The following is a 25,545-nucleotide window of genomic DNA, read 5'->3' on the forward strand; positions in this document are numbered from 1 at the left end:
AAATTTGACTATTGCGTTGGCAAGTTGGGGGCTTTTGACTGATATGAAACGCATTTTTTATGGGTCTTGATGCAACGTTAAAAGTGAATTTTTCCAAATTGAATTGAGTTGAAGCAAGCCTGCACGTCAGGCTATTGTTTCAATTTAACAGATACAAGTGCAAATATGGGGTAGAGCAACCGGTTTGAATAGGTATAAATACGTGGGATGACTTATACAATGTCCCATTAATAACTTACGCCAAAAACCGTGAAGTCTGGAATTTCGACCGTTATCATAAACATTATAGATAAAATCATTTAATATTTTACCTTTACAACAGAAAAATATAGGTATGTCTACAAAAAAAGCAATTGCCAGCAACTTATACGTCATACGCAAATATGTGACATGAACAAAACATATGCAGTTAAAACCTAATATTGTATGGGAACTAGGAAAGCAGAGGGTTACTGAAAGTAAAAAGAGACATCCACAAAATATAGTTTCGTTCATGCAATGCACATGCATCAAAATCATAGTTATGAGAATTCCGAAAATGTATTTTCGTTTCTACTTTAATTTTACCTTAATGTTTAAACTCATTTTGCATTTAGAATATTTAGTCAAATTAATATTCTTAATAATGTGTGTGTTTCGCCCATGTCTCTGTTTCCTATATGTAAAGTTGCAGCATGAATTTTTCAAATGGAAGACCCTGTATATTTTTATGGTATTGGTGTCAAATTGGAATTTGGTGTCGAACTTCGAAATGTCTGTGGAGAACTTAAACTTTTAAAAATGGTCTTCATTTCACAAAACTAAATTACTATTTCATGCATCGTAAGTAAGATAAACTTACATTTATTCCGGTCGTAGTCGTAGAGCCTAATGACATAACAACATATTGAAAAAATGTAACTTTGGGTTAAATCTCTTTATTGGAACATTTAGTTATTGGTACATTAGAAAATAATTTAAAAATGCACCCCCTCCATTTATCCACTAAATTATACTTTTAAACATTAAATAGTAGAAGTCGTATAATCCGAATGTAACAATAGGTGCAATAAATGAAACGTTCTTGAGCTTTTGAATTATATTTGGCTGCTTGTCCCATTTGCTGGAAAACTGGTTCATTCCGTGTTATAAGTGAATTTGTAAAACTGTTCATAAAAGGACAAAATTCGCAACCAATAAATTGTCTTGATGTTTCAAGGCATGGAAAAATACTACTATGAAAAGCTGTTGATGAAATGCATTCTTCGGTTACAAATTTGACGATAACATTATTTTTCGTGAAACCATTATAAGAACACATTTGACACAAACACGAAACATTATTGAACACAAAATTATTATTTATTCCGTTCTGTTGAGAATTTATTTAAAGTTTACAAAGCTCGAAATTCTTGGATTGAGTTTGAGCATAAACCAATTTCTTCAGATAATCCATAAAAAGAAGTCCAAAGACGAAATCACTTTTCTTCAAAATTTACATTTTAAATAAAATTTCTGATTTTTAATTAATTCTTTAATGGCGTAAAATATGTGCAAAATCGTCAGCATTGAGTAAGATAAACTTTAATAAAACTCACATTTATTTTGCATACAAGGAATTATATTTAAGAAAATGCAATTTTGTATCGGATCGAGTAATTGGGACACTGCGTACATTACAAAACAGTTCTTCACTTTCTACCTACAGGGACGTTTTGAATGTATTTCAAAGTGACATAAAACAATTTTTGGAAACTTTATCCCATTTTTTACCCAACATTTCCAAAATGTAGTAAACTCTTATTTGATAGGGTATTAATTGAATTACTAGAGCACCAGTAAATAAGTAGTGCCGGGCTGCGTTCCAGTTTATTCGACTAAAAAACAATAAAAGCAAATATGTACATCCTAAAAATTGAGGGAAGAGTTGCAAAAAGCAAACGCTTCAAATTGGGTTCTAGACGATCATTTCTAGTCAAATTGATATGGAATGACCGGTCCTACCACCCCCTTTAGTAATGCTCCACCAATTTCCAAATATGCCATAAACTTACACACTTTCAGTGCCGAAAACCATGCATTTTGGAATACTTGTAATACAATAGAGAGAAAAATGACTTTTGTGAATCTACCTGGGTGGGTGTAGAACCGCCCTGTCAGCTTGTATACTTCAAATGGTGACAAAAAACTTAACTAATGTAATTTTGAGAATTTACATATAAAATGTGGGTGGTCTTGGCTCGGACCTCGTCGGTTCAAGTCGTACGTTCAAAGCAGAAATACAATGAACGAGTGGAAGGTCCCAAGACCCAACAGCAACATTTGAGAGTACTACGTTCGAGTTGCTAGTGAACGGGGTTTAGTTCGAAAGAATCTCGTAGACGGAGAGATTTAGCTCTGAAGAGCGAATTTGAATTTAATTTTTATAAATACGTATAGTTTGTGTGTTTATTTTATATTTTTGTATTTGTGGTTATACGGTAAATGTGAATTAGTGTTGTGTTTAAAAAATGGTCCGCCAAAAAATGCCGCCTCGTTCTGTGTTCATCGTTTGTCGATGGGATCTTCTATGAACCCCAGGGAGAATGTTTTTGTTTATTTACAGGACGTTAACTATTTTACCGGGTAAATAATGTGCATTTTAATTTATATGTTTTATTGAATTATACTTTTTCATTTAAACGTTTGTATACGTTCGACGATTTCTTCAATCTTCCTGGAAATGGTCTTCTTATTTTCCATTATTAACAACGGTGTTATTTCGCAAATTTCGTTGATAAACAACTTAGAAAAGACTTAGCAAGACTTAATTTAGAAAAATGCATATATGTTCAGTGATCATGAACATTAAAACATGCTCTTTAAATTGGTTCGCATGCAATCGTTGATATTAAAAAGTAAACAAACAGGTAATTTGTTCTTCAATTATAATATAGCTCTAATTACCGTTGATTTTTCAAAAGGTATCTCATGTTGTGCTTTCCTTCTTATATGCAAGGCTACTTTTCGACTTGAGAAAAATATGAAAAACTTTACCTAGTCCTAAATTCTTCACCAATTTTACGACGTTGCCGCTTTGTAATGTTGAATAGTCTTTTACACTGACGGAGGATTTATTCGGAAGTAGTACCTGTATTGTACCATTTATGAGGTAATATGGGTAACGATTGCCTAGTGTGGTACTGAGCACCATCAGTGTGTGCGTTATATGTACCTCAAAATTACGAGTTCAATAAGGTGTTTTGAAGTTAAATTACTTAATTTAGTACTAGGTGCGTTTGTCTTCAATTTAATGAAAAATCCGTTTTTGTTTAAATAAATAGCCAATACCTAGTTGACAAAATTGGATGCTTTCATATGTATAGCAGACAATATTAAGATGGTTCAAGTCAATTCCACTGAAGGCCTTTATTATTTAGCTCAATGTTTTTGAAACTATTGATTTCTACTGCCATCTGCGTAAATAATTGTTTCAAAAACAGATAGCTAAATAATAAAGATTTTCACTAGAATGGACTCAGATTATCCTAATATTCAAAAATGTTGCTGGATTGGCCATTTTTTTACGCAAATTTGGCCCCATTTCATTTCTGAATTCGCCTAACTATCCAAAACTACTAAGTATACTTTATTTATACTTTTTGCTCGAAAAACACAGAGACTAAATACAACGTTTTGGCCTATAGTTTGCTTGATCTGTCGGCTGATTTATGGAGCGCTGAATGGAGCGGAGCGCCACAAAGGGCCAGCTCGGCCCTGAGTATTGACAGATGGCGACTGGGACCAGGGCGCCCGATGCGCCAGGGCCGGAGTCTCGACACGAGTCGGACCTGTACACGAGGCCTGGTTGGGTGGATGCCGATATTGCACTATCACAACTAAATCAGGTAATTTAACACATTAAACAACAAATTAAAGTTCGTTTTGAATACGTAATACAAAAATTAAAAACTGTATGAAGAAGCTGATTTAAGACAATACAAAATACAGGAAAGTGTGACAAAGTCTTTATACAAAACGCTATGGCATTGCATACGTCTTCTGCTGCGTCTGTAGGTAAAACGATAACGGTATAACGCACGTCTAACTAATTCGATTTACAATCGAAAATCATGTGCTAAGATTTGAAAAATAATAAAATCGCTCAAGGAATTTTTTTGTCAAATTTACTGCTCAACTTCGAAACAGTACCAGACCGCCTTGGAGATGTTTAAATCATTTTCAAACGGCATTCTATATTCCTAAATTATCTTCAAGGTATATAGATATAGACCCTGAACATTATGGTATCCGTTTTAGCTGAGAGAAACCACTATAATTCGAAAAAGTGTAAAATGTATTTATTAGTGAAAATCTGAAAGCGTTCAAATCGAGGAGAATGCATGCAGCTTGGGTTGCAATATTAGGTAACAATGCCACGACAACCTCACTCTTAAACGTACCGAAAATTATTCAAAATCACTAGTAACAAAGTAAAAAATTTGCAACAAGTACATAGTGAATGGAAATGTGTATTAAAACATATTTCTATTTTGCTATCGTTCCCTAGTTAGTCACCACCAGTTAAACCGGGAAGCAAAACTAACTAAGGTTTGTCCTAGAATATTTACTTGAAAATGGTCAACGAACGATGAACGCTGTGGCAATCAAAACATCTCCAAAATCAATGGAAGTCAGAATAAGCAAATTTACTGTTCCTACATCTTTTTTCAGCAATAGCAAATCGCTTTGGTACATTGACTATCGGTTACTTACATGCCTCTGTTTTACTTTGTCTTTTTTATTTTAGAAATGAGAAAATGGCACAAAAACTTTTACCGGATCATAGCACATGTGCATTACTCTGTTCTTATCAGCTTGCACCACGATAACTGCTATAATTTTCAAAATTAGTAGATGCAGAAAAAATTGTAAGATACAAGTTCAAAAATACTTAAAACATAATAAACACGTGCGTTTTACGGTGGTCAGTTGAGGTTCTTGAACGCACCTAAAAATTTCTTTTTGTTTGAAGAATAATATTATGACGCTGTGATTTATAGGAGTTCGATAATAACGTTTCCCTAGCACTGATTGCTATTATGTTCAGTTCAGGCACTCATTCTGGGAGGAGAATTTTACAAACTTTTTGTTTGTTTCCAATAATTTCACTTTTCGGCAGGTTGTTTTTGTTATTTGCTGCGCAAAACAATGACAATTCATCAAATTATTATTATTATTATTCGTTGCTCTGTACTGCTGATCAATTGTAACGTGTGGTTTTGGTAAGTCTCGAATATTTTATCTTGAGAAATGTTGCACAGTTATTTGAGAGTTAGAATCCCACGCAACCAGAGGTAAGAGCAATATTTTTTGAAACATTAAAGATCAATTTGAGGACTCATTTTAGAGGTTTTTTGAGACAAAGACGCAAGACAAATCAGAATTTCCATTGAGCCGTTGCTTATACTATCTAGAACTCTACAGACGTTTGGGAGTAACTACTTGGAACATATATAAAAAAATAGTTGTACTAAAATAATGCAAAAGCAACCTTAATTACCGCAACCATTTTCCGATTTTTAAACCCTACGAAAAGTTGAAAATATTCCACCAAATAGGTTATTTTTACAACTTACCAACAACTATGTAGTCTTAAAAATATATCAAAACTATTTTTTTATGGTCCTAAGGGGTAGGAAAATGGCCAGCGTAAATCAGTCAGATGTTGAGTGAAATAAAACAGAAGTACAGAAGTATTCTCATAGTTATAATTACTATTATTATTATAATGATCATGTATTTATGTGATTCATGTCAAAGACACGCACTCACTAATTGTATAAAAACAGTTCTCAGTTAACATTGATTATAAGGACTTTTTAAATATGTTAGACGAGCGCACTTTTTTTTTAATCATCAGGAAGCATGTTGAACGTGTACAGCCTGCATATACTGGCGACTTTTTTAACTAAAAACTATGCTTATATTGATGGCGGTGCGATTATGTATTTCCGAGTTTATTAGATAAAATGCGTTGCTCTTGTAAATCCCTTGCATTCTGATAAATTTGAACAGCAACCCAAGAGCTTAAATATAAATCGACGAAGTGAAACCACATCTGGATTTCGCATATTTAAGTTGATAAATCAAACGAAACCTGACCAACGGTGTCTAATAAATGAATTGCCAATAGAAAAATGTGTCGTAATTTTTATATTTAAGTTGCGCTTAGTAATCAATTTAACAGTAAATTTCCTATTAACTCTTTCTGCGTTTTTTGATAGTTCATTTTTAGTACCTATATTTTTGACTGCATCATTTTATGTACAATTTAAGTCTACTGACAGATGACGATCGGGGTAATGTGTTTCACGGCTCGAAGGTCGATGTAAGGGATATGTAAGGCATTCTCTATTTTTACTTACGTAAATTTGAATTTTCATGTCTCAAAATTATCATCGAATTATCTTTCTTATTCAGACTGAAGTCACATTTACTATTTTTTCAATGTTGTATAATTTATATCTACATATAATACTGTTGTGTAGGTACACCTTTCACGTACTCTAATCTAGATGTTACCGAACGTAAATAACTATAGGCTCGAATACCGTGTCCTATTAAGTAGATACAATGTTGTTAGCACCAGAAGGTAGGTAAAAAAACCCTTATATCGGGTCGAACCGACTGAAAGATATTTCTCGGACATTTGTGGTCGATTTTGTAAAATTATTCTCCGAAGTAAGAGGTCAGTTTCAAAGGCCTTTATTTTCCCAAACCAAATAAGTGTGTACCAGATTTATGCCCCAAGGGCATTTTATCTACCCTGGAGGTCTGGTTATAAAGGCAAGGACCTACAATTCATCTTCTCTCAGCTTGTCAGGAGCTTGTTTAGGATGTGATAATCGTGTTTAGGAAAATTTGGAGGTAAATGGAATGAAACGGATATTTTAACCCTTTTGATATGATTTGAGATATTTATACTTTCGGAGGTGAAAAAGTATTTTGGGCCACCACTGACGAGAGGAGGCAGCAAAAACCGTTCAGTAATGTACGACTACATTTATTTGCGTCCGGCTTAGCTAGAAAAAAAATGTACCAGCAAAGAAGTAAATGGGCTAAGTACTTAATTAAATATTTAAATTAGTAATTAGTAGTCAGATTTCGAGTATCGGCTCGTATCAGACAGTTAGCTGGAGAGTTTGACAATCGCCTCCCGACTGGGCATCAGGATGCAGCTTTAAGCTAAAGCCGCGTTACGCTAACCTTGGCCGGCGGACGCAAAAGACCACCAACGTTGATGACTTCTTGTGTGGTCTGAAGGCGGCCCGCTTGGGCGCTGCATTGAGGGCCCCGCAGAGCGCCACTAACGCGGGCTTGCCCGCCCCTGTTCTTCTTTAGGCAGTTCAAATCTTACGTAACATGCAGATAATACTTTCCATAACATTTACGTTTCCTGGAACCGGAAATGACTTATGGCTGCATCTATTAATATGTTTAGCAACTTTTCGTTAAGGGCAATGTTTAGAAGATTCCTCCATTTTTTGTATTTTTTTGTATCACAGATCTAATTGCTCGTACAATTTTGTTTCTGGGTTCATTTATTGCAGTAAGTTATGACAACACGCAACAAAATTAAGCAATCAGCAACCTTAGAATTGTGTAGAAGTCGTGCGAACATGCCTACAAGCGAAGTACATATGTGCAGGGTGTCCCAACAATAGTAGTAGTAAAGCAAATTATGGCTTAACCGGTATTATTTGTCTCAAAATCATCATCGGTGTATTGTAAAGATACTAAACGCGTAGTTTAGTATAGAAAACAACTTTTTTCATAAAACACCCTATATTTTGTTTGATTTTGTATTATTATGCAAATTTCTATCATTTTTTGTTATAAAAAATATGAAAAAAAATTGGGTAGGTACTTTTATGGCCGTTCGGATTTAACGATGAAAATTTGCATTTTCATGGTGTTGATTGATCAAAATTTATCCGTTGTCTTGAGAAGACAACCGTTGACACAAAATTTAGAAATTTAGCAGGATAAAGGACTGAAACTCTCTTAATCTTTGCTTTGTAAAATATTTGTCTTTGAAATTGCAGGGTGGTCATAATTATCGTCCAAGTTAACGCATTTTCAAGCTCAAAAATCTCACATTTTTTAAATGGCAGACCCCATATGTTAGCGCTATTTAATCAAGAGAACGAAGCCTTTTATTTTGTCGAAATACTTCCTCTAATGTCTAGTAATTTTGGAGCAAATGCAATTTTCCAAATTGGCATTGCATTATATTTGTGGGGTTGACCAAGAATTGCTTAGATAAGTAAAAATTGGCATTTACTAAAAATAATAATATAATACTAACTTGAGAGGAATTTAACAATATTTAATGAAAACGAATGTATAAAAGTTTAAAAAAGGAAATTACAAATACGCTCTATTTAGGCCTGTCCTGTTGATGCAATATTGCACTAAAACACTAAACATAACAGAGCTATTTAGAAAATTTGAATTTTATCGAAAGTTATCAATGATATACTGACGAAGTATTTATAAAAAATGTAAAGTTCGCTTATCCTGAATAAATATTATTATTCATTAGGAAGGGCGTGCCATTGAAAATAACAGTGATTTTTGAGCTTGACCATTTTGAGTTTAAAAAATTGAGATAAATATTTTGCAAACCTGATATTAATATAGTGTTAGTCCTTTCTTCTGCTAAATTTCAATATTATGTGTTTGTAGAGAACGGAGAAATGTTGGCTTTGTCAAATGTCCATAAACCATAAAAATACGAATTTTCATCGCTAAAGCCGAATAACTAAAAAACTATCCAATTTTAGTTCATATTTTATACCAGGAGATAACCAGAAGTAATTGAAATTTCCATAAGAAGTAAAAAAATTTAAAAATATGTGGCGTTCTGTTGGAAAAACAGTGCTTTTCTGCAATATTTAAATTAAACACTTTATTTGCCACTGCTGTGATAATTTGTGGCGATTAATGGTCTGAATTAATATTTTAATATTAATACTAGAAAACAGGGCAGAAAGACCGATAGGTCGATAGCCTATTGAGAAATAAAGATCTTATGTATATAGACAAAACTAAACAATAAATGAGTAGAAGAAAAAGCTAATTGGTAAACTATGAAACAAAATAAATGAAGTGAAATAATAATGCCATTATTAATTTTTATCAGCTATAACAATTTATGAAGAATGTCAATAATAGAAACGGGATTAGCAGTCTTAATCGAAATATAAAGATATGTCTTATAACCACGCGAGAATCTTTTCTGAAGGTGGCTGTTTGGGTTATACCGGAAGTTGATATCCGCTGGCTTATTTTAAAAGGAACAACTCCATTCTTTTGTACATTTCTCAGATTCTTCTTTAATGCTTATTGTTAATGGTTTAAAGATATATTTCTGTATACTAAATTACAAATGGCTATGATGGATTTTGTAAAAAAAGCATTTTTGTCGCTTATTTGAGTGGAATTTGAGAATTGCTCATGTGACTAGAACGACTAAGTTTTCAGGTAATTATTTTTTTCAAATGAAAATTTATTTTTTATTGCCATTATTGATTCTGTATTTAGAAATAATAGAAGTTACTTCTCCCTGGCAGGTTCAAACCGGCTTTCGGTTTTAATTTCCATAGTAGGAACTGTACTGGTCTGTAGAAATAATGTGATAATTTAAATAGACAACTTTTGTTTATAATTTTTATGATTAAAATCAGAAACAAATCTATGGCGCTTTACCTACCATTGCCTTTGAAATTGAGGGAAACTAGTCCTACTTTACTTATGTATTTTTGATTCGTATTAAAAATCACATCTTGCCAGTCAAGTTTCCATCAATCAAGTTTCATGAACATTTTTTTTCTGAAGTTATAGAAGTTTCCCTTAAAATTGTTGCTTATATGTTCACGTAAGAAATATACCGCGAAACATATAAATATACTTCTGACTTAATCAGTTGGTTCTATAATTTTGCGGTTTCAAAGGTGTATTCTTCAGTATTTTGCTATTGCGTGTCTAAAACACGAAGATATGACGTAACAGCCAAATATCCCGTTTCTCAAACTGTTTCGATTATTAGCAGGCAAGTTCTTGGTGTGGCATTTTTTGAAAAACTATTTAAATTTTAAATGCTTCGTGAGTGTGTGAGAGCTCGCTTGCAGGGAAATGGGCGGAATGTGGATCGGTTATAGTAAAACTAGTATTAAAGACCAGTTAGGAGCTATCGAACACTTAAAATATCTATAATGTGTAATACTATATTTGCCTTCAAATCTTCTCAACGCCACTTAAAATATTTCTGAAGCTAAATCATCTTCAAATGTATGCTTTACTATATACTAGATTTACAACCCACAATCCAATGATACCTGACCTTTTTCTGGTTTTTGATATATGAGGTTTTAATAAATTTCACTAAAATTTGAGAAAACAGCCAGTTCACCTCAGCTATCAATTAAATCGATATACATATGTAATTTAAGCAGCGATTAACTCCCTAACAAAGACCAACCTTGATTAATTTTGACTTAGCACTTATTTTTTTATTGCGTTGTGTTTATTTTTTAGGTTAATTTAAATCACCTGTGGTTTGTTACTGCGACGTAAATATATAAATCGAACATTTGATGGATAGACTTAAGTTGGTCGTAAAAAGACCCCCTTATAAATCACTGTTGTGAAAAAAAAACAAAGAAGATTTACCTGATCGATTATCAATCACCGTCCTTTCAATCTTATTACGATTTCAAATGAGCTTAGTCCTCACCTGTGTTTTTGCCTTTTTTGGACTACTATTTTAATATAGCGACGTTCTTCTTGGGTGGTCCTTGCCGTTGATAGGATTATCTTATTACCCATAAACCCCCCACTTTAGCTTCGCAATAGCTTGCTTTAGATGCCCTTAGTTTTACTTCTGTTGACATGGATTTGAAAAAAGTATATTTTCATTGTAATATCATGAAGTGATTAAGATGAATAATTTATAAACACTGAGGCCGGCAATATTATTGAATTTGAAAGCATATAAAGCTTGGGTGGTCCACACTTTTACGTGTTATGTGCAATTTATTTATAAATGGCATTTTAAAACTTAAGCTTCATGCTGTTTTCACTCATGTGGAATTAAGACGCACCCAGTTAGGACAGTTGGTCAAGTTTGCAGTTTTTGAAATAAAAAGTTTTATATATTTATCTCATTCAAATAGTATTTGTTCTATGAATAAGTACCTATATTAAAATGGGCGAAAACTGAGCTTTTTGTTTCGATTTAGTCGTTATGTGGAATACCTGCCTAGCTTGTCAATTACGCGTATACTTAATTCAAAATAGCAGTAATGTTATAGTTTTTCTTTGAGTTTTTCCACTTTTAAATGCTTAAATCTACTACTAAGAGTCGTTTACCTTTTTGTTTGTTAGTCATACGTTTGTTATTCGATTTTTGTGTTAATTATACTATTAAAGTAAAGAATGATTTATTAAAGTAGGGGATTCAATTATTTCCGAATCGGCTCTAAAAACAATTCAAATTTTTTAATACTTCCAATTATTGAGGAAGCTAACTCTACGGCATAGACACAAAGGCCAATAAAAATTAGATGTAGTAAAATTTGAATTAAGCTTAATTGCATTGCATCTTACGTTTTATTAATAACCAAGGTATTTCCAACCGATCAGATCTAATCAGTAAGACCACCCGCACGCGTTTCAAATGCGGAATTCGACTAACGAAAGAAAGTAGCTTCGATCAGAACCAACCCGTTATTAGAACAAACCTATAGTGATGATAATTATTAGGTCTCGTTACCATGTCTTTTGTCTAGAAAGTGCTTTCGACTGAAGACAAGACACTTGAGATCGGGAGTTTGTGTCTGAAACTAGCGGTTGCATACTTTTTATTACGATGGTATTAACAATTATTCTTAGAATATTTGGTCAAAACAGGCCGGGGAACAAACCTGATTGAAAATATTCTACAAATTTTCATTCAAAGTAGGACAATGCTGTGATAAAATTTAATCATGCTTTTGAAGGCATACGAAGGAATTAATTAACAAGGTTATATAAAAGTAAGATGTTTGCGATTAACTAGCGAGGATTCATTTAAATTGCTGAACTGATGTTTTAGATATTTCGTAAGGGGTATTGCGTATTCAACGACGAATGCAAAACCTATCCCAATTAAATATGCTTGTTCAAAATGGAAATCGAATATATTTGATTCCATTCAATGTAATGACGCCAGGAGGAAACTAGGTTTTATGAGATCATTCCTACCAGTTTTATCATATCAATTAAATTTTTAAGCACGTTTATGATAATTAATGTTATAAAAATATTCAACATTCACAGAAATGGGATTTGCAGAACGAATCTATTTTTGCAAACTGCATATTAAAATAGATGACACATTAAAATACGTTTTTATGTTTCGAAGAATTTGTGGATAATAGGGACTGAGCGGTTAATAAGGGTCTCAAGGCGGCGAGGTGTTTCGTTAAACTTTGTTCGTTGCAATACTCTGCAGAAAAAATGGTGACCATAAATCTTGAACCTACTGACATTTATATGTTCGAAAAGAATTGCTTGAAATCGATACTGCATCTACATATACATCTAGCACGTTTTCAGTAATTTGATCGTGAAATTTACAACCAAAGGCAATTTTTACACACATCAAATATGAAATATAATTGTTCTTTTGAATTGTAACTCTATATGATTATTTGGTTTTTACTACGGATTTTATGTAGATTTTTTTATTCAGGAGGGTCTCAAGACCGCCAGGTGATTTTCTTAAACTTTGTTCGTAACAATACTCTTGAAAAAATGGACTTCATAAATCTTGGGCTTACTGACATTTAATGTTCGAAAAGAATTGCTTGAAATCGATACTACATCTAGCACGTTTCGAGTAATTTGATCTTGAAGTTTACAGCCAAATGCAATTTTCACACACATCAAATACGAAATATAATTGCTGTTCTGAATTGTAATTCTATATGATTATTTGCTTTTTTATACATGTTTTTATGTAACAGCTTGTTGAGTTGACGGCGCAAACATCTATGTGCATTAATCCGGCAATAATATATTTTTTACAGTGCACAAAGTGGGTAGTTGAAATTCAGTTTTGAACAAAAAACTACTTCAATTAAACGTTCTAATAAACGTCGTTAGTAAAAGTAAAAAACATTCGAATAATGTAAGGTTGCAATTATTTGCCTTGTCCATCATACGGTAGGTTTAAGAATTATCTTACGGGTATATGCTATTCTCTCGTGGCTAGAGTGACATTTTCCATCGACGAGTTTATACTAATAATTTATTAACTTACTAAAAGTAATGCAATATTTGCTTGAATAATTCTTAATACGCACGATGTCCCAAAATTCTTGGTCATCAACTATAGGGCGAAAATATGACCAGATCTTCATATACATTTTTTCCGATGCGTTTCTTTTACGGTATGATTGGCTTTCAAAGTAGCAAGTGGAAAAATAAATGTTGCTCATAATTATTACATCGTTTATTGGACTTTTGTGAATTAAAAAAAAATGACTCATAGTTATTCGTTCGTTTGAGTTGGACTTTAAAAAAAAAATCCTGATATTGTACAGATGCGGTCAAAATTAACTTTAATGATAGGGGCAAATGTAACAATGTCGCCAAATTTTTTAATGTTTTAAAACAGCTAGATTCACAAAGTTCTTAGTACAGAAACGGTATCTCATGCATTTTTGTGGTTTTAAAAATATTCCTATGTGAAGTCCTAATTTGCATATTTTATTGTTTCGACACACCCGGTATATTTATTGGATTCTAGTAAACACAACTCGGTGCACCGGGTTTGGGACACCCTGTATTTTTATTATACATTAACAAACTATCAAATTTTCACGTATTTCTAAAGAAATTGATGCTTCTAGTATATCAAGTGTTTCATTCGTTCATCATAATCTGAGTATAGTTTCAATAAATAATTTTTACCTTAAATCGAGAAATAAATAAACGCACTTCATTCAAAATCCTTTATTGAGAGTTTAAAATCGGTTATAAAATGGACAAAAATGTGAGTAAACAAAAGATGTTTTTTAATTTGATAAAAAGTTCAATATTTATGCTCTTGAGCTCGGTTTGACAGATTTCTGTTTCAATTTTTTTTTCGGTATGTTTCATTCTTTTCTTTAGTAAACAACTTTTTATTAACCTAAATAGTTATATCGTTTCAATTTTTGCACGCTTTCAACACAAATTTACTTATCTTCTTATTCTGCACTTTTCAAGCATTTATTGTTTTTCTGAATAAGTCTTTTCTTTCAAGTTTCTTTATCTGAATCTTACAATGTCTTGGACTGAATCAGTTGCGCTTCTTGTGCCCGTTTGTTTGTTTGAAGCATTTATTGACTTTTTATGATCAGTGACAAAAAGCTCTCAAATTTTGAGCAAAGGTTTTGTTTGAAGCCCGCATCATTTTTTTCTCACCCACGATAATTTGAAAATCACAATGTTAGCTCATTGTCTGGCTTACTTACGCGATTAGAACTCGATAATTACCGTTCTTTGTTTTTTTTCAGCTCCTCGTTTAAGGAATTTATTGTTAATAACTTTTTACTATTTTCATGTTATTTATGTAACTTTTGGTTACCGGCTGCAAAAGATGGCACTTTTTTACAAGCAAAGCGCTATTGTTTCCTTTTTTACTAGCCATCTTTTATCATGCACACACAACCTTCCGTGTGTGTCCGCTTTTAACTCTAATTATTAATTCTTCTCTTAGCGAGTTATAGTATGGGTAGGAAATGGGACAAATTTTTGGTAAAGTTCTGAATAATAATCTCTTAGCAACTTTAGTGCTTGCGGACCTAGTTAGCTTCCATTTTCCATCATATCCATTGCCCTATCAAAGATTTTATTGATTTTCTAATATCGATTGTAGAGTGGACTGTAGATTGAAGTTTTGAAGACTTCTATTTGGGAACCAGTAGATTAGGAAAAATCCCATGTTTGCAAACTTCATTTTTTTACGTGTTTCCTTTTCTTCTTTTAAGTCGCTACATTATTGAGCGCTTGAGTGAGACACAAATCTTGAAAAACTGTACAACCTGTTTTTGAAGGAACGCGTTAAAGTTAACTTATTATACCTATTTAAAAGTCGTTAATAACTGATTATTTTACAATGCTAAGAAGCTGTTTGAACCCGAAGTGATATGAACGTTTACGTTTTACTTGCTGGTATACATTCCGTTAGAAAGTAGTTTAAAAGCCTTTATACACGCTTGTATCGTGTGAGAGCAATTTAGGAAGATAGCACAAGTCATGCAGAAAGGAACTCAATATTACTCTCGTGTGCAGATGTTCGAAGACCACCGGTCAGAAACTCCCCATAGCCCTTACAGTTCACGCCTTTTAACATATGGCAAAAAAATGTAATCAAATTCACACAACTGTTGTCAGGGTGTATGTTTTATCAGAACCTGTGTTCTTAGATTGCATACCTACCTGTAGATCTGACTGAATATTATTAGTATGCAAAGTGGCTTAAGTCTGATAAATCCTCAACAGGGTGTTCTGCGCTTTCAAATACTTTTAGCCCAGAGATCGCCAGACATATAAAAAGTCGTTTACTATTTTCATTACATACTTTTGTATCTGCTTATTTGTTAAAGCAATAACAGTTTTATTTTTCTTTATGGTACTGTAAATGCAAAGAAGACTATAAAATGTTAATATAATGTAATTGTCCATCGGCTTTGCATACTATGTGTTCATTAATTGAAGCACGGTATACACATACGCGATGGGTGGTCTCGTCGGCCGTTATATGTTATGTCAATTTTCCGCCTTGACACACTATATTGTCGGAATGGTAAATACGCTCTCTGTTATCTTCTGGTAAGTTCCGTTTTTTAATGGAGCCGGTATCCCTTTTTCCTTAATGTCATTTAATTAGTATTTTTATTTTAACATAAAAATTTAAAAGAAGATTTCTGTTCTTTTTTCCTCTTTGCTGGCGTGTTCAGGTAACATTAGCTGTAATATTTGTTGAATAACTTACGTTCTAGCAGATTTTGGTGTTAAGCACATTAGTACAGATTTTCCTGTGGACATTAATTATGTGGTGCTTAATGCCCTTTCAAATGAACGTTAATATACCGAGTGTATTTTTAAATCCTGATGCACTTTTCTAAAATAAGTGATCATACGAAAAAATATTTTAAATAAAAATCCCCTAGTTTTTTCTTGTGGATCGGACGGAGGGCAGTTTGAGAAATTCAAATAGTAATGCATACTTTTTAGTGCAGATTTTGACAGGGCGTTAAAAAGTGTGATTTAAAAAAAAATCTTAAACACTTAGATGTCTGCTTATATGCTTACTATAGTTTTATAAAATTGTTTATTGCTTCAGCAAATAAAAGGTGTTTTGGGGTTTAAAATGTTCAGTTTTGGAGTCACTATACGAATCCTTAATAAAACCTCCAGGTTATTCTTTGAAATTCTCAAGTAGCTTTTCGTCTAGCCCACCAGAGAAAAACATATGTTGTTTTTGTGACGCGAATGAACTTCCCCCTGTCACATATTAATTTATTATCGGAAATTATATTACTTTATCATTATTTTTAGTTATTGCGATCATAAAGTACCATAGGAATTAAATTGTTGGTTTAAATTAATATGTACATAATTTCATCAAATTTAATTTTGTGACTGAAAGACAGGAACTATAAAGATGAATCAAGAAAACTATGCGAAGCAAATCTTTCAATATTAATGAAAAAAGTAACATTTTTGCACGAATGCAAGCCACATGTTGCCGTAAATCAACATATAGATTTGAAATTTTTTATTATCCTTTTAAACATAAATTGCAGTTGTGAATTACTAATAGCATGTACACCTCCCCATAAAAATCCAGCTCTAAATTACTGACAAGTAATAAACAATCAATATACCAATAGTACCGTCAACCATTAACGGTACGATAGTACGAAAAGTCACAGTAAACAGAATGGGTTGTTTTGATGCCTTGGCGTAGGAAGTGCATTGCCCACATCGAGACTTGAATAAATTTCCAGACCAGATTGTTATGGATCTTTAAGGAATGTTTTATCCCAAGAATAACATTTGTAGGGTCATTTTCCCCATTTAGTCAGCAGTATTTACGTGTTTCTTTTAGTAAAGTGCTGGTTTACACCTGCGCTTTTATTAACTTTTCCTTCTACACTAATTTTTTTATTGAAGATTGAAGCTTACCCATTGCTAGAAAAGACAAATTACTCATTTTGTGTCATAGCTCATAGAGGTTTTCTAAATTCTTGCACTGCAATCGTTAATGTAATGTTCTTTAGAGCCTTCGACTCAGGTAGCACATTTTAAACATAATTATATTAATCATGAATTTTTTACTAAGTCATTTATATTTATATTTGATTTTGAAAACCAGATCAATAATACAATTAAACTTAACAATTAAACAACAGCATTGTAATTCAAATGTATTCTGTAAACAAACTATTCATAAATTGTATTACTGTAATCTTCATCATTCGAGTTCAAATTAATTTAATATCCGACTGAGTCTCATTAGTACAACTATCATTCATCAATGAACTCATTAAAAATCCGAGAACTTATTCCATTATAATCAATGTGACAACAAGGCATTCAGGAACATTCGCTGGCTGCGGGTGGTCCCAGTGACGTCAGGGTACCGCTTGGGTGGTCTCTTACTATAGTCCGAAGCTCTGCACCGTGTTGCCGTTCCTTTACTTTTTATATTAAATGGTACATTTAATAGTTATTTATCATAGCAGATAAAAAATTCATTTCTAAAGAGAAAGTGGGTGCTGTTCTTACGGGAATGAATCAGCCTTGATTCAGAACTTTTGCTAGATGATAAAATTGCTTACTAGACAACTTGTTTATTTGCATGGCAAGATAACAATTCTTGTGACATTTTCCAATTAATATTACTTTATTTGTTTCTTTTTTGTTTTTTTGTCTTTGATTAAATTTATCTACAGTGAAGGGTCAACAGCATATAATTGCAGAAAGTTATAATTAATAATTTTAAATCAATTAGTCATAATTAAATAGACATTCGCGTTCGGTGTATCATTTCGGAGTTGATGAGTGTTATGTTGAAAATAGCGTTTTTTCTGCTTTAATTGGGATGATGGATGATTCATGCGTCACATTGAATCTATTTTTGTTTTATACCTTATCGCGTTTTTTCATCTATCGGATTCTCTATTATATTTCTGCTTTGGTGGTCCTCGACAGCCACGGATTACATCTTCAGAAAAATTAAAAATTGGCAACGTCCTGTGTGTTACTGGTACAAAGAAGCCCGCCGGCATCTATCTCTTCCTTCTTTTTCCATACTATGACCCATATGGGCGAATAGTTAACAAAGTTGCCGATATGCACCCAAATATGTATTCGGTTTCATTGCTATTCGAATTTGATGGAAAATTCGATTCAGTTTTTCTTTTAAGCAAATACTGTGCTTTTATTTGGAAATGCTGATAAGTCAAAATTAACAGCGTTTAACATGCTGCAAGCATATAAATTAATTGAAAAAACGAAAAATTATCAAATTTATGGTGGTGGATTGTTCAGAACCACCCTTACATCAAGCAATATTTTCCCTATAGGGCTTTACATAAACCCATACGTTTTTCTTTGGTATCGTTAAAAACTGGTATGCCGATGGTAGTGAACAGTAGTGCAAGCTTCCTTATCGCCTATCTTTCGATGGTCGAAATTTCTGAAAAAATTTGTAATAAATAATAAAAACTTCGAGTCAAATGATATTTTTTTGTCATATAAAATGTAGTTCTCCTTAAAAATTAAATTGGAAATAAAAAATGCTGCAATATTTGGCAACATGAGAGTTAAAGAGCAGCTGCGTTGCGAAGAATCTACGGGGGGGATTCCAGAAAGAACGCTCTTGCACTCTATTGTCGTTTGTACTTCAGAGTTTGTCTACCCTTAATTTTATTGCGCATTCGATAATGCTCGGGACTGAGAGGGGTAGATTAAGCATTGTTCTGATGAATTGAATGTTGGAAGATTCTGTATGAAATAATATTAAATTTTGGTTGGGAGTTTGGAATATTGGAATGTGGAAGACTACACAATTTTCTTTTGCCAGTTGAGCCGGTCATTTATTCAATTGTTTATTTCTTTTTCTTCTGATTAGTTTTGCATTAAATTTGCTACTTGACTAGAATCTCTAGAAATTTGTGTTGGTTGGGACGTAAATTGCCCTGATCAGGTTATACATAATTTCCTCATTTATGTCAAATGCATGATGACATAAATATACATAATGTTTTGTAATGAGTTGTTCTAACGCAGTTGCAATTTATAGACAAGATGTTTCATATTGATGAGCAAATAATTTAAAGAGGTGCTTCGGTTTTATTTGTAGATGTTTCCAATAAACGTTTATTAAATAAATTCAAATTTTATAAAATATGAAAATTTTGCATTTTGGAAAAGGGTGGTTACCATGACAGATGTGTTTGTGCAAAGTGGTTTTTCATAGTTGCTTTTCATCCAGAACTGTTTTCAACGACACCAACTCCCAACAAGAAGAACAGTTCTTAAATAACTTTTATCACTTTTAAATAATTGTGAGGTTTGTCCGCATCCTTAGGTACTAATTATCAAGAAAAATATTGTTTTTTGCTGATTATGGATATTTATCATGAGGTTAATGCAAATATTATTGGTCTATTTTTCGCATTTTATCAAGAAATTATTTTTGTTTGTTATTTTGAAATTTTATATCTATACATTATAGCAGAACTACAAAGAGGAATAGTTTTAACAAAATAAACTTTTCGGTTCCAATCTAAATGTTATTGAAAGATTACAATAAAATGATACAAAACATGTATTCGCGCGAATTTGTTATTGTATAATTTTCAGTTAATCTTATGCTTATGTGCTATACATATAGCTGAATTGTCTATTTTATTATACTTACTATTTAACAAACTTTTCTTGTTTATCTCACAAATGGGGAGAGCATGAGCCAGGGAACATTTGAGAACTTTTGTAACACGGACATGAGATTAATTTGTTGTCATGAGTTATTTTCGCTTAAAAATCGGCTGTAGAATGTGCAGATAAATGTGGATTTTTTTTGCTTTTGGAAAAAGGTGACTGCTGTAATTTATCATTCATCTAGCTGTTATTGAGTATTAATTAATGTTTGTGCAAAGAACTTAATCCAAATGAACAAATGTTCTGGGTTACTTTAAAATTGTATTCTATTAGCATAGACATTTTAAATCTCATCGTTTGATTGGGAGAAACCATTTTAAACTTGTCTTCACACCGCCCTAAACTATAAGTCCTATTTATATATAGTTTAATTAATCTTGTTTCATAATGGTATAGTATTTAAATAGAAATGTTTAATATGAGTCCCAACTCCTGGTACCCCTTTCATCATATCAGCTGCAAAAACCACAACATTTTTTACACAACAAATTTTATTTATTAATTTGATTAAAAATGTATCATCATACAGGAAGCTCTTAAATGTTCACTGTGTGTGGTGTTGAGCAAATTTCGGAGGTGTATTTGATTGTTGACTCCGATTCTCATTCAGCTCTGGTTCCTTTGGAATAGCGTTTAAACATGGCATTTGTTCTAGGATAAAGCAGTTGGAGATCGCGGCATTCTATGGATTCGAAGTCGAATACAGAGCCAACTGAAATCGCTGGGATCTACTCTAGAAACGCATGCAGGAAAGTTTCTTTTTGTCAGCATATTAGCAATAGCAACTTTCTCTGTGGGACTCAAAAGTATGACTTTTCATACGGACATTGAGCTTTTATGGGCTGAACCATCGAACACCCCTGATACTGCACCCAAAGAGATGCTCTCTACTCATCAAATGGTCGTTCAGACTGGAGTAGATCCAGATGTGAATCTTCTAAATCCTCATAGCTTATTAGAACACTTGCTTCTAATACAAAAAGCAACACAAGTTACTGTAAACATGTATGATATAACATGGAGATTAAAAGACTTTTGCCAGTCGCCGAGCATTCCAAATATAGAAGCTCATTATATTGAGCAAATATTTGAAAATATGATGCCCTGCTCTATAGCCACGCCGCTAGATTGCTTTTGGGAAGGATCGAAACTCCTCGGACCTGATTATCCTGTACATATACCGTGAGTATTACTCTAAAAGCGTTCATATTAAACTGGAAATTCGTAAGAAAACATTAAATACTTTTATTTGTAGATATGGTGTAGGAGATCAAATCAAATGGACCAACTTGAACCCCAAAGGGCTGATGGACAAAATGAAAAGCGGAGGGACAAGTTTCGATTTCCATTTCCTTGAAGACTATCTAAAACGCTCTGGTATCACCACTGCCTATCAAGAAAAGCCATGTCTAAATCCGAAAGATCCAGATTGCCCTCAAACTGCGCCAAATTTTAACTCCTCCCGTCCTGTAGATGTTGGCGCAGAACTTACGAGTGGTTGTTATGGATTTGCCGCTAAATACATGCACTGGCCGGAAGAATTAATTGTGGGTGGGGTTAAGAGGAATAAGACTGGTCATATAAAACAAGCCAAAGCTCTTCAAACTGTCGTTGAGCTTATGGGTGAACACGAACTTTTTGAGTTTTGGTCTGGTCATTATAAAGTGCATCATATTGGATGGAATCAAGAACGAGCGTCTACCGTATTGAACGCTTGGCAAACGAAATTCGCCCAGGTGAGAAACCCCCCTACGATCCTTGCGATGCTACAGATAACTAATTAACTTATCTGTTTCAGGAAGTTGATCGTCTCACCAAAGCGAAAGAACAATCATCTTCATCGTATTTATTTTTAACATTTTCGACTGCTAACGTAAATCGAATTTTGAAAGAGTATTCGAATCCAAACTTTATTAAATTCGGAATTGTGATCGGTGTTTTAGCTGCGTATGGGTGGATAATGCAATCATCGTTAGCGTTTATCGGAACTCTAGTTTTGGCCAGTGCAACGACAGCAGCTTTAGGAGTTTGTAGTTTGAGTGGAATCCCAATAAATTTGCTTAGTACACACGTTTTGCCGTTCATAACAGTCGGTCTCGCGATGCGCGATATGTTCCTTATATTAAATGAGCATACGAAGGACCTTTCTCCTCCAGAAATTGTGTCTCGTACTGGACCAAGTATAATCTCAACCATGCTGATCAACGCTGCTACTTTCCTATCAACTGCCATATTACCGGTACCAGCGTTAAGAGTTCTCGCCTTGCAGTGCGCAGTCATGGTGATCTTTCACGGCGCAGCAATGTTGGTCGTTATTCCATGTTTGCTGGCTTTGGCACAACGTTGTCGAAAGTCTGACGTTCCCTGCTTCAAGAAAGATTCCAAAAGGACTACAATCCAAAACAACAATAATAATCTGGTAAGTCTATTTCAATTTTCTGTTACACGGATATTATTTCAAGTCGTATTTAGCTGTATAATATTTCACGTTTCTATATTATTGAGGTTTTATTTTGCAGTGGCGATTTGTTATTTTTCCTAGTACCTACTAATTAAACATCAATTATCTATTAAGTAAATATGATTAGATCCATTAGCTAAATTATAATGATCTAAGTACCCTTGATAGTCTCACAGTAAACCTGTCTCGACGTAGTCGACATTGTCTTCATATGAGCCGTTTTATTTGAAAATGGTGTAAGTGTATTTTATTTAATGTGGATATATTTAAGGTTTTGCTTTTGAATTATCTAAAAAACGTGGATATGTAATTACAGTAATTTTGCATTTTTTAAATTTAAATTTTTAATGTAACCTTTCTAAAATTTTTAATTTTAATAACTTCAAAAATTTCCGAAATGATTATATCATGAATCACTGTCTGATTATAAATTGCAATTTTCCGTTATTATACAGGGTGTCCCGTAAGCACATGATAAAAGGGTTCTGCGATATTCTTTGGATCAAAAGAAGACGATCTGACCTAACTTTTATTAAGAAAAAATGCTATTGATGGTCAAAGTTCGTCAAAAAGTTTAGCTTATTTTAAAAATCGGAAGAATGGTACGAAGTATTTTAGTGAAACTCGCTGTTAATTTGTTCTTATGCAAACCTCATATTTTGATGAAACAATCGAGTTCAGCCGTTTTGGACAAGCGGTGAATTCTTGACTGTCGTGGTACAAAAACTATCAGAACTTTTTATTTGGTAGATGGAATCAACTCATTTTTTTTATTGATGCACTAATCATTTATTCACAATTTTGTGTTCTTCGTAAATTCTTCTAGCATTCATAGTTTTCGCGCAAGAAAATATGTCTATTTTCTTGCCACTTAACAATGTTAGACATTAACTGCAAATATGCGCAGCCTAAACGCGTACGCTTTCACGCAAGTTGTCTTTGCAAAACCCTAATACTTTGACCATGGCGGTTACTTCTTCATTAGAAAAGGGCATTCGAAACGAATTTGTGAGATTGGTATTGACAATTAATTTATGCCTCGTATCACGATATTTGCAGTTAATGCATTGTTAAGTGACAAGAAAACGGAAATGTTTATTTTTGCGCTTAAATAAATAGCGTTAAAATACTAATTGATCAATTGTTTATTAAATGAAAAAATAAGTAGTTGGAAAAAGTGATGTCGGGAAAACTCACAACTGTAGCCAAGCATTTGTATAAACCATCTAAATTAATTAAAGGTCTATGGAAATACTTTTCTTACCTGCAGTCAAAACGGTTTTCAGATATTAGTTTCTTCAGTTTTTATTCGATATATCAATGCTACTATTTTAGACAAGTTTTGTTAGAAAGAATAATCGTCACTTCAGGCTTCAAAGTTAATTCAAATTAAAAATAAGGAAGCTAAAAAAAATTAGTTTTAGCAAAACTCCCAAATGTGGCCGACCATTTGTATACGGCATACAGTTCGGTCAAAGGCATTCATTTCTAAGGAAATACGTTTCTTTGTCGGTCGCTTTTCAGACAGCGGTCACCGCGCGTAGGTCAAAAATTTGATTTGGGTTTCATAACATTTATGCGTAGACGACAATAGGTACTACGTTGCCATATTTAATTTCGAATATTCCTTTCAGTAGCCAAATTTATTTTAATCAGCAAAATTTAGAACTTAACTCCAATAATTCGTTCAGAAACTGTCGACAAACATTCGAGAAGTTTCGAAAATAATAATAATTTCAAATCTCTATATTCGAATAGAACATATCATATTGCACGGCTTAAAAAACAGTATTATTTTTTTCTTATTCAGAATGAGGATACTAAACGACCAGTGGTGAAGCTAAATGCTGAAAAATATCTAGCCTTGACCAGTATGGCAGTGTTGGCTTTTGCTAATCTCTCGATTCAAATTAGTTTTACATTATTAAAACTAAAAGCTTCTTAAAGTTTGCTGAAACCCCAACAATAATCTAGTAACTATATAAAGGAAATAATATTTGAATACTTGATGTCCAAGTATACCAGTTTGGTTTGTTAAAAATATGCACGTCGAATTCTGAATAGTTTCGACACCGGGTATTTCCTAATTTTATCTTGTCCACAAATTGGTTTTCAAGGAAACTCATTCGGATTGTCTTTGAACTATAATTTTTCGCTAAATTGACAACTGATACAAAAAGGTCCACTCAGGTCTATCGGGACCTTGAAAAAGCACCATTTGCCATTCGTTTTTACAAATCTAACAACGAAGTATTTTCTTCATCAAGCAAATATTTTGGATTTGAAAATTTAAGCTATTACTCAACACACTATCAATCTGTTTAAGAAGCTCTTTTTGTTCTTAATAAGACCAATGTCGAGGTCATCCCGAAAAACGCTTCTCAATTTTTTTAGGAAAAAGTTTATCTTCACATTCTTTAAAGAAAGCTACCAGTAAACAGTTAGATTATTGGACTAGTTATCTATGTCAATTGATCCTCATTATCACTTCATTTTCTTAGTTTTTGTGGTGAGTTTCTCATAGGTTTTTGCAGAAATGATTTTCTAAAAACTGACTGTATATTTTAAGACTAGATATTTTTGTAGCTAAACACAGGACGTTGTGCCAAATTTTGAGTATAATCACAGGCTTTGACGGAAAGTGTTAAACCAGTCACTTTTTCAGCATATTTTCAGCAATCCTAATCTAGCAGTCTGTAACAGATGCAAATTACTTACGTGTTTATTCATAAATATGTGCGAAAAATACAACAGATACATTTTTATAATTAGCTAACCGGCAATTAAAAGTTTATTTACCGGCAGATACTAGAATCTTCACTCGCGGGTAACAATTAATATTTACACAGAAGGTTAAAGTGAACAAGGCGTTTTGGAGAAATACAGTAAATAAGTTGGTATTACCTTAAGTTCGTAACCTTGCTGGCACACTGGCCTGCTTCTTTGCGAAACTAGTTTTAAATAGGGATATGCGAATAACTTCTTGTAGCACTCCAATAAATGCCAGGTTGTTGATGCCGATTAAAAAAATTGTTTGTGAATTGTGCGAATTCTGCAGGTACTTTCCAATGAAAGTG

At 33.0% G+C, this 25,545-nt stretch overlaps 1 protein-coding gene across 1 annotated transcript in view; it reads left to right on the plus strand.

The window, feature by feature from the left end:
* Positions 1–2,239: 2,239 nt before the first annotated feature.
* Positions 2,240–25,545, plus strand: part of LOC109537974 (protein patched) — a 28,793-nt gene continuing 5,487 nt past the window's right edge. Inside the window, exons 1-5 of the mRNA XM_019904987.2 lie at positions 2,240–2,604; positions 3,666–3,866; positions 20,663–21,189; positions 21,263–21,743; positions 21,806–22,426. Of these exons, the coding sequence (XP_019760546.1) occupies positions 3,750–3,866; positions 20,663–21,189; positions 21,263–21,743; positions 21,806–22,426 (1,746 nt within the window). The 5' untranslated portion in view covers positions 2,240–2,604; positions 3,666–3,749. The remainder of the gene's footprint in view (positions 2,605–3,665; positions 3,867–20,662; positions 21,190–21,262; positions 21,744–21,805; positions 22,427–25,545) is intronic.

The sequence above is a fragment of the Dendroctonus ponderosae genome, unplaced genomic scaffold (genome assembly GCF_020466585.1).
Source record: "Dendroctonus ponderosae isolate FM_Combo_2020 unplaced genomic scaffold, Dpon_F_20191213v2 Dpon_F_20191213_1, whole genome shotgun sequence".
Lineage (NCBI taxonomy): Eukaryota > Metazoa > Arthropoda > Insecta > Coleoptera > Curculionidae > Dendroctonus > Dendroctonus ponderosae.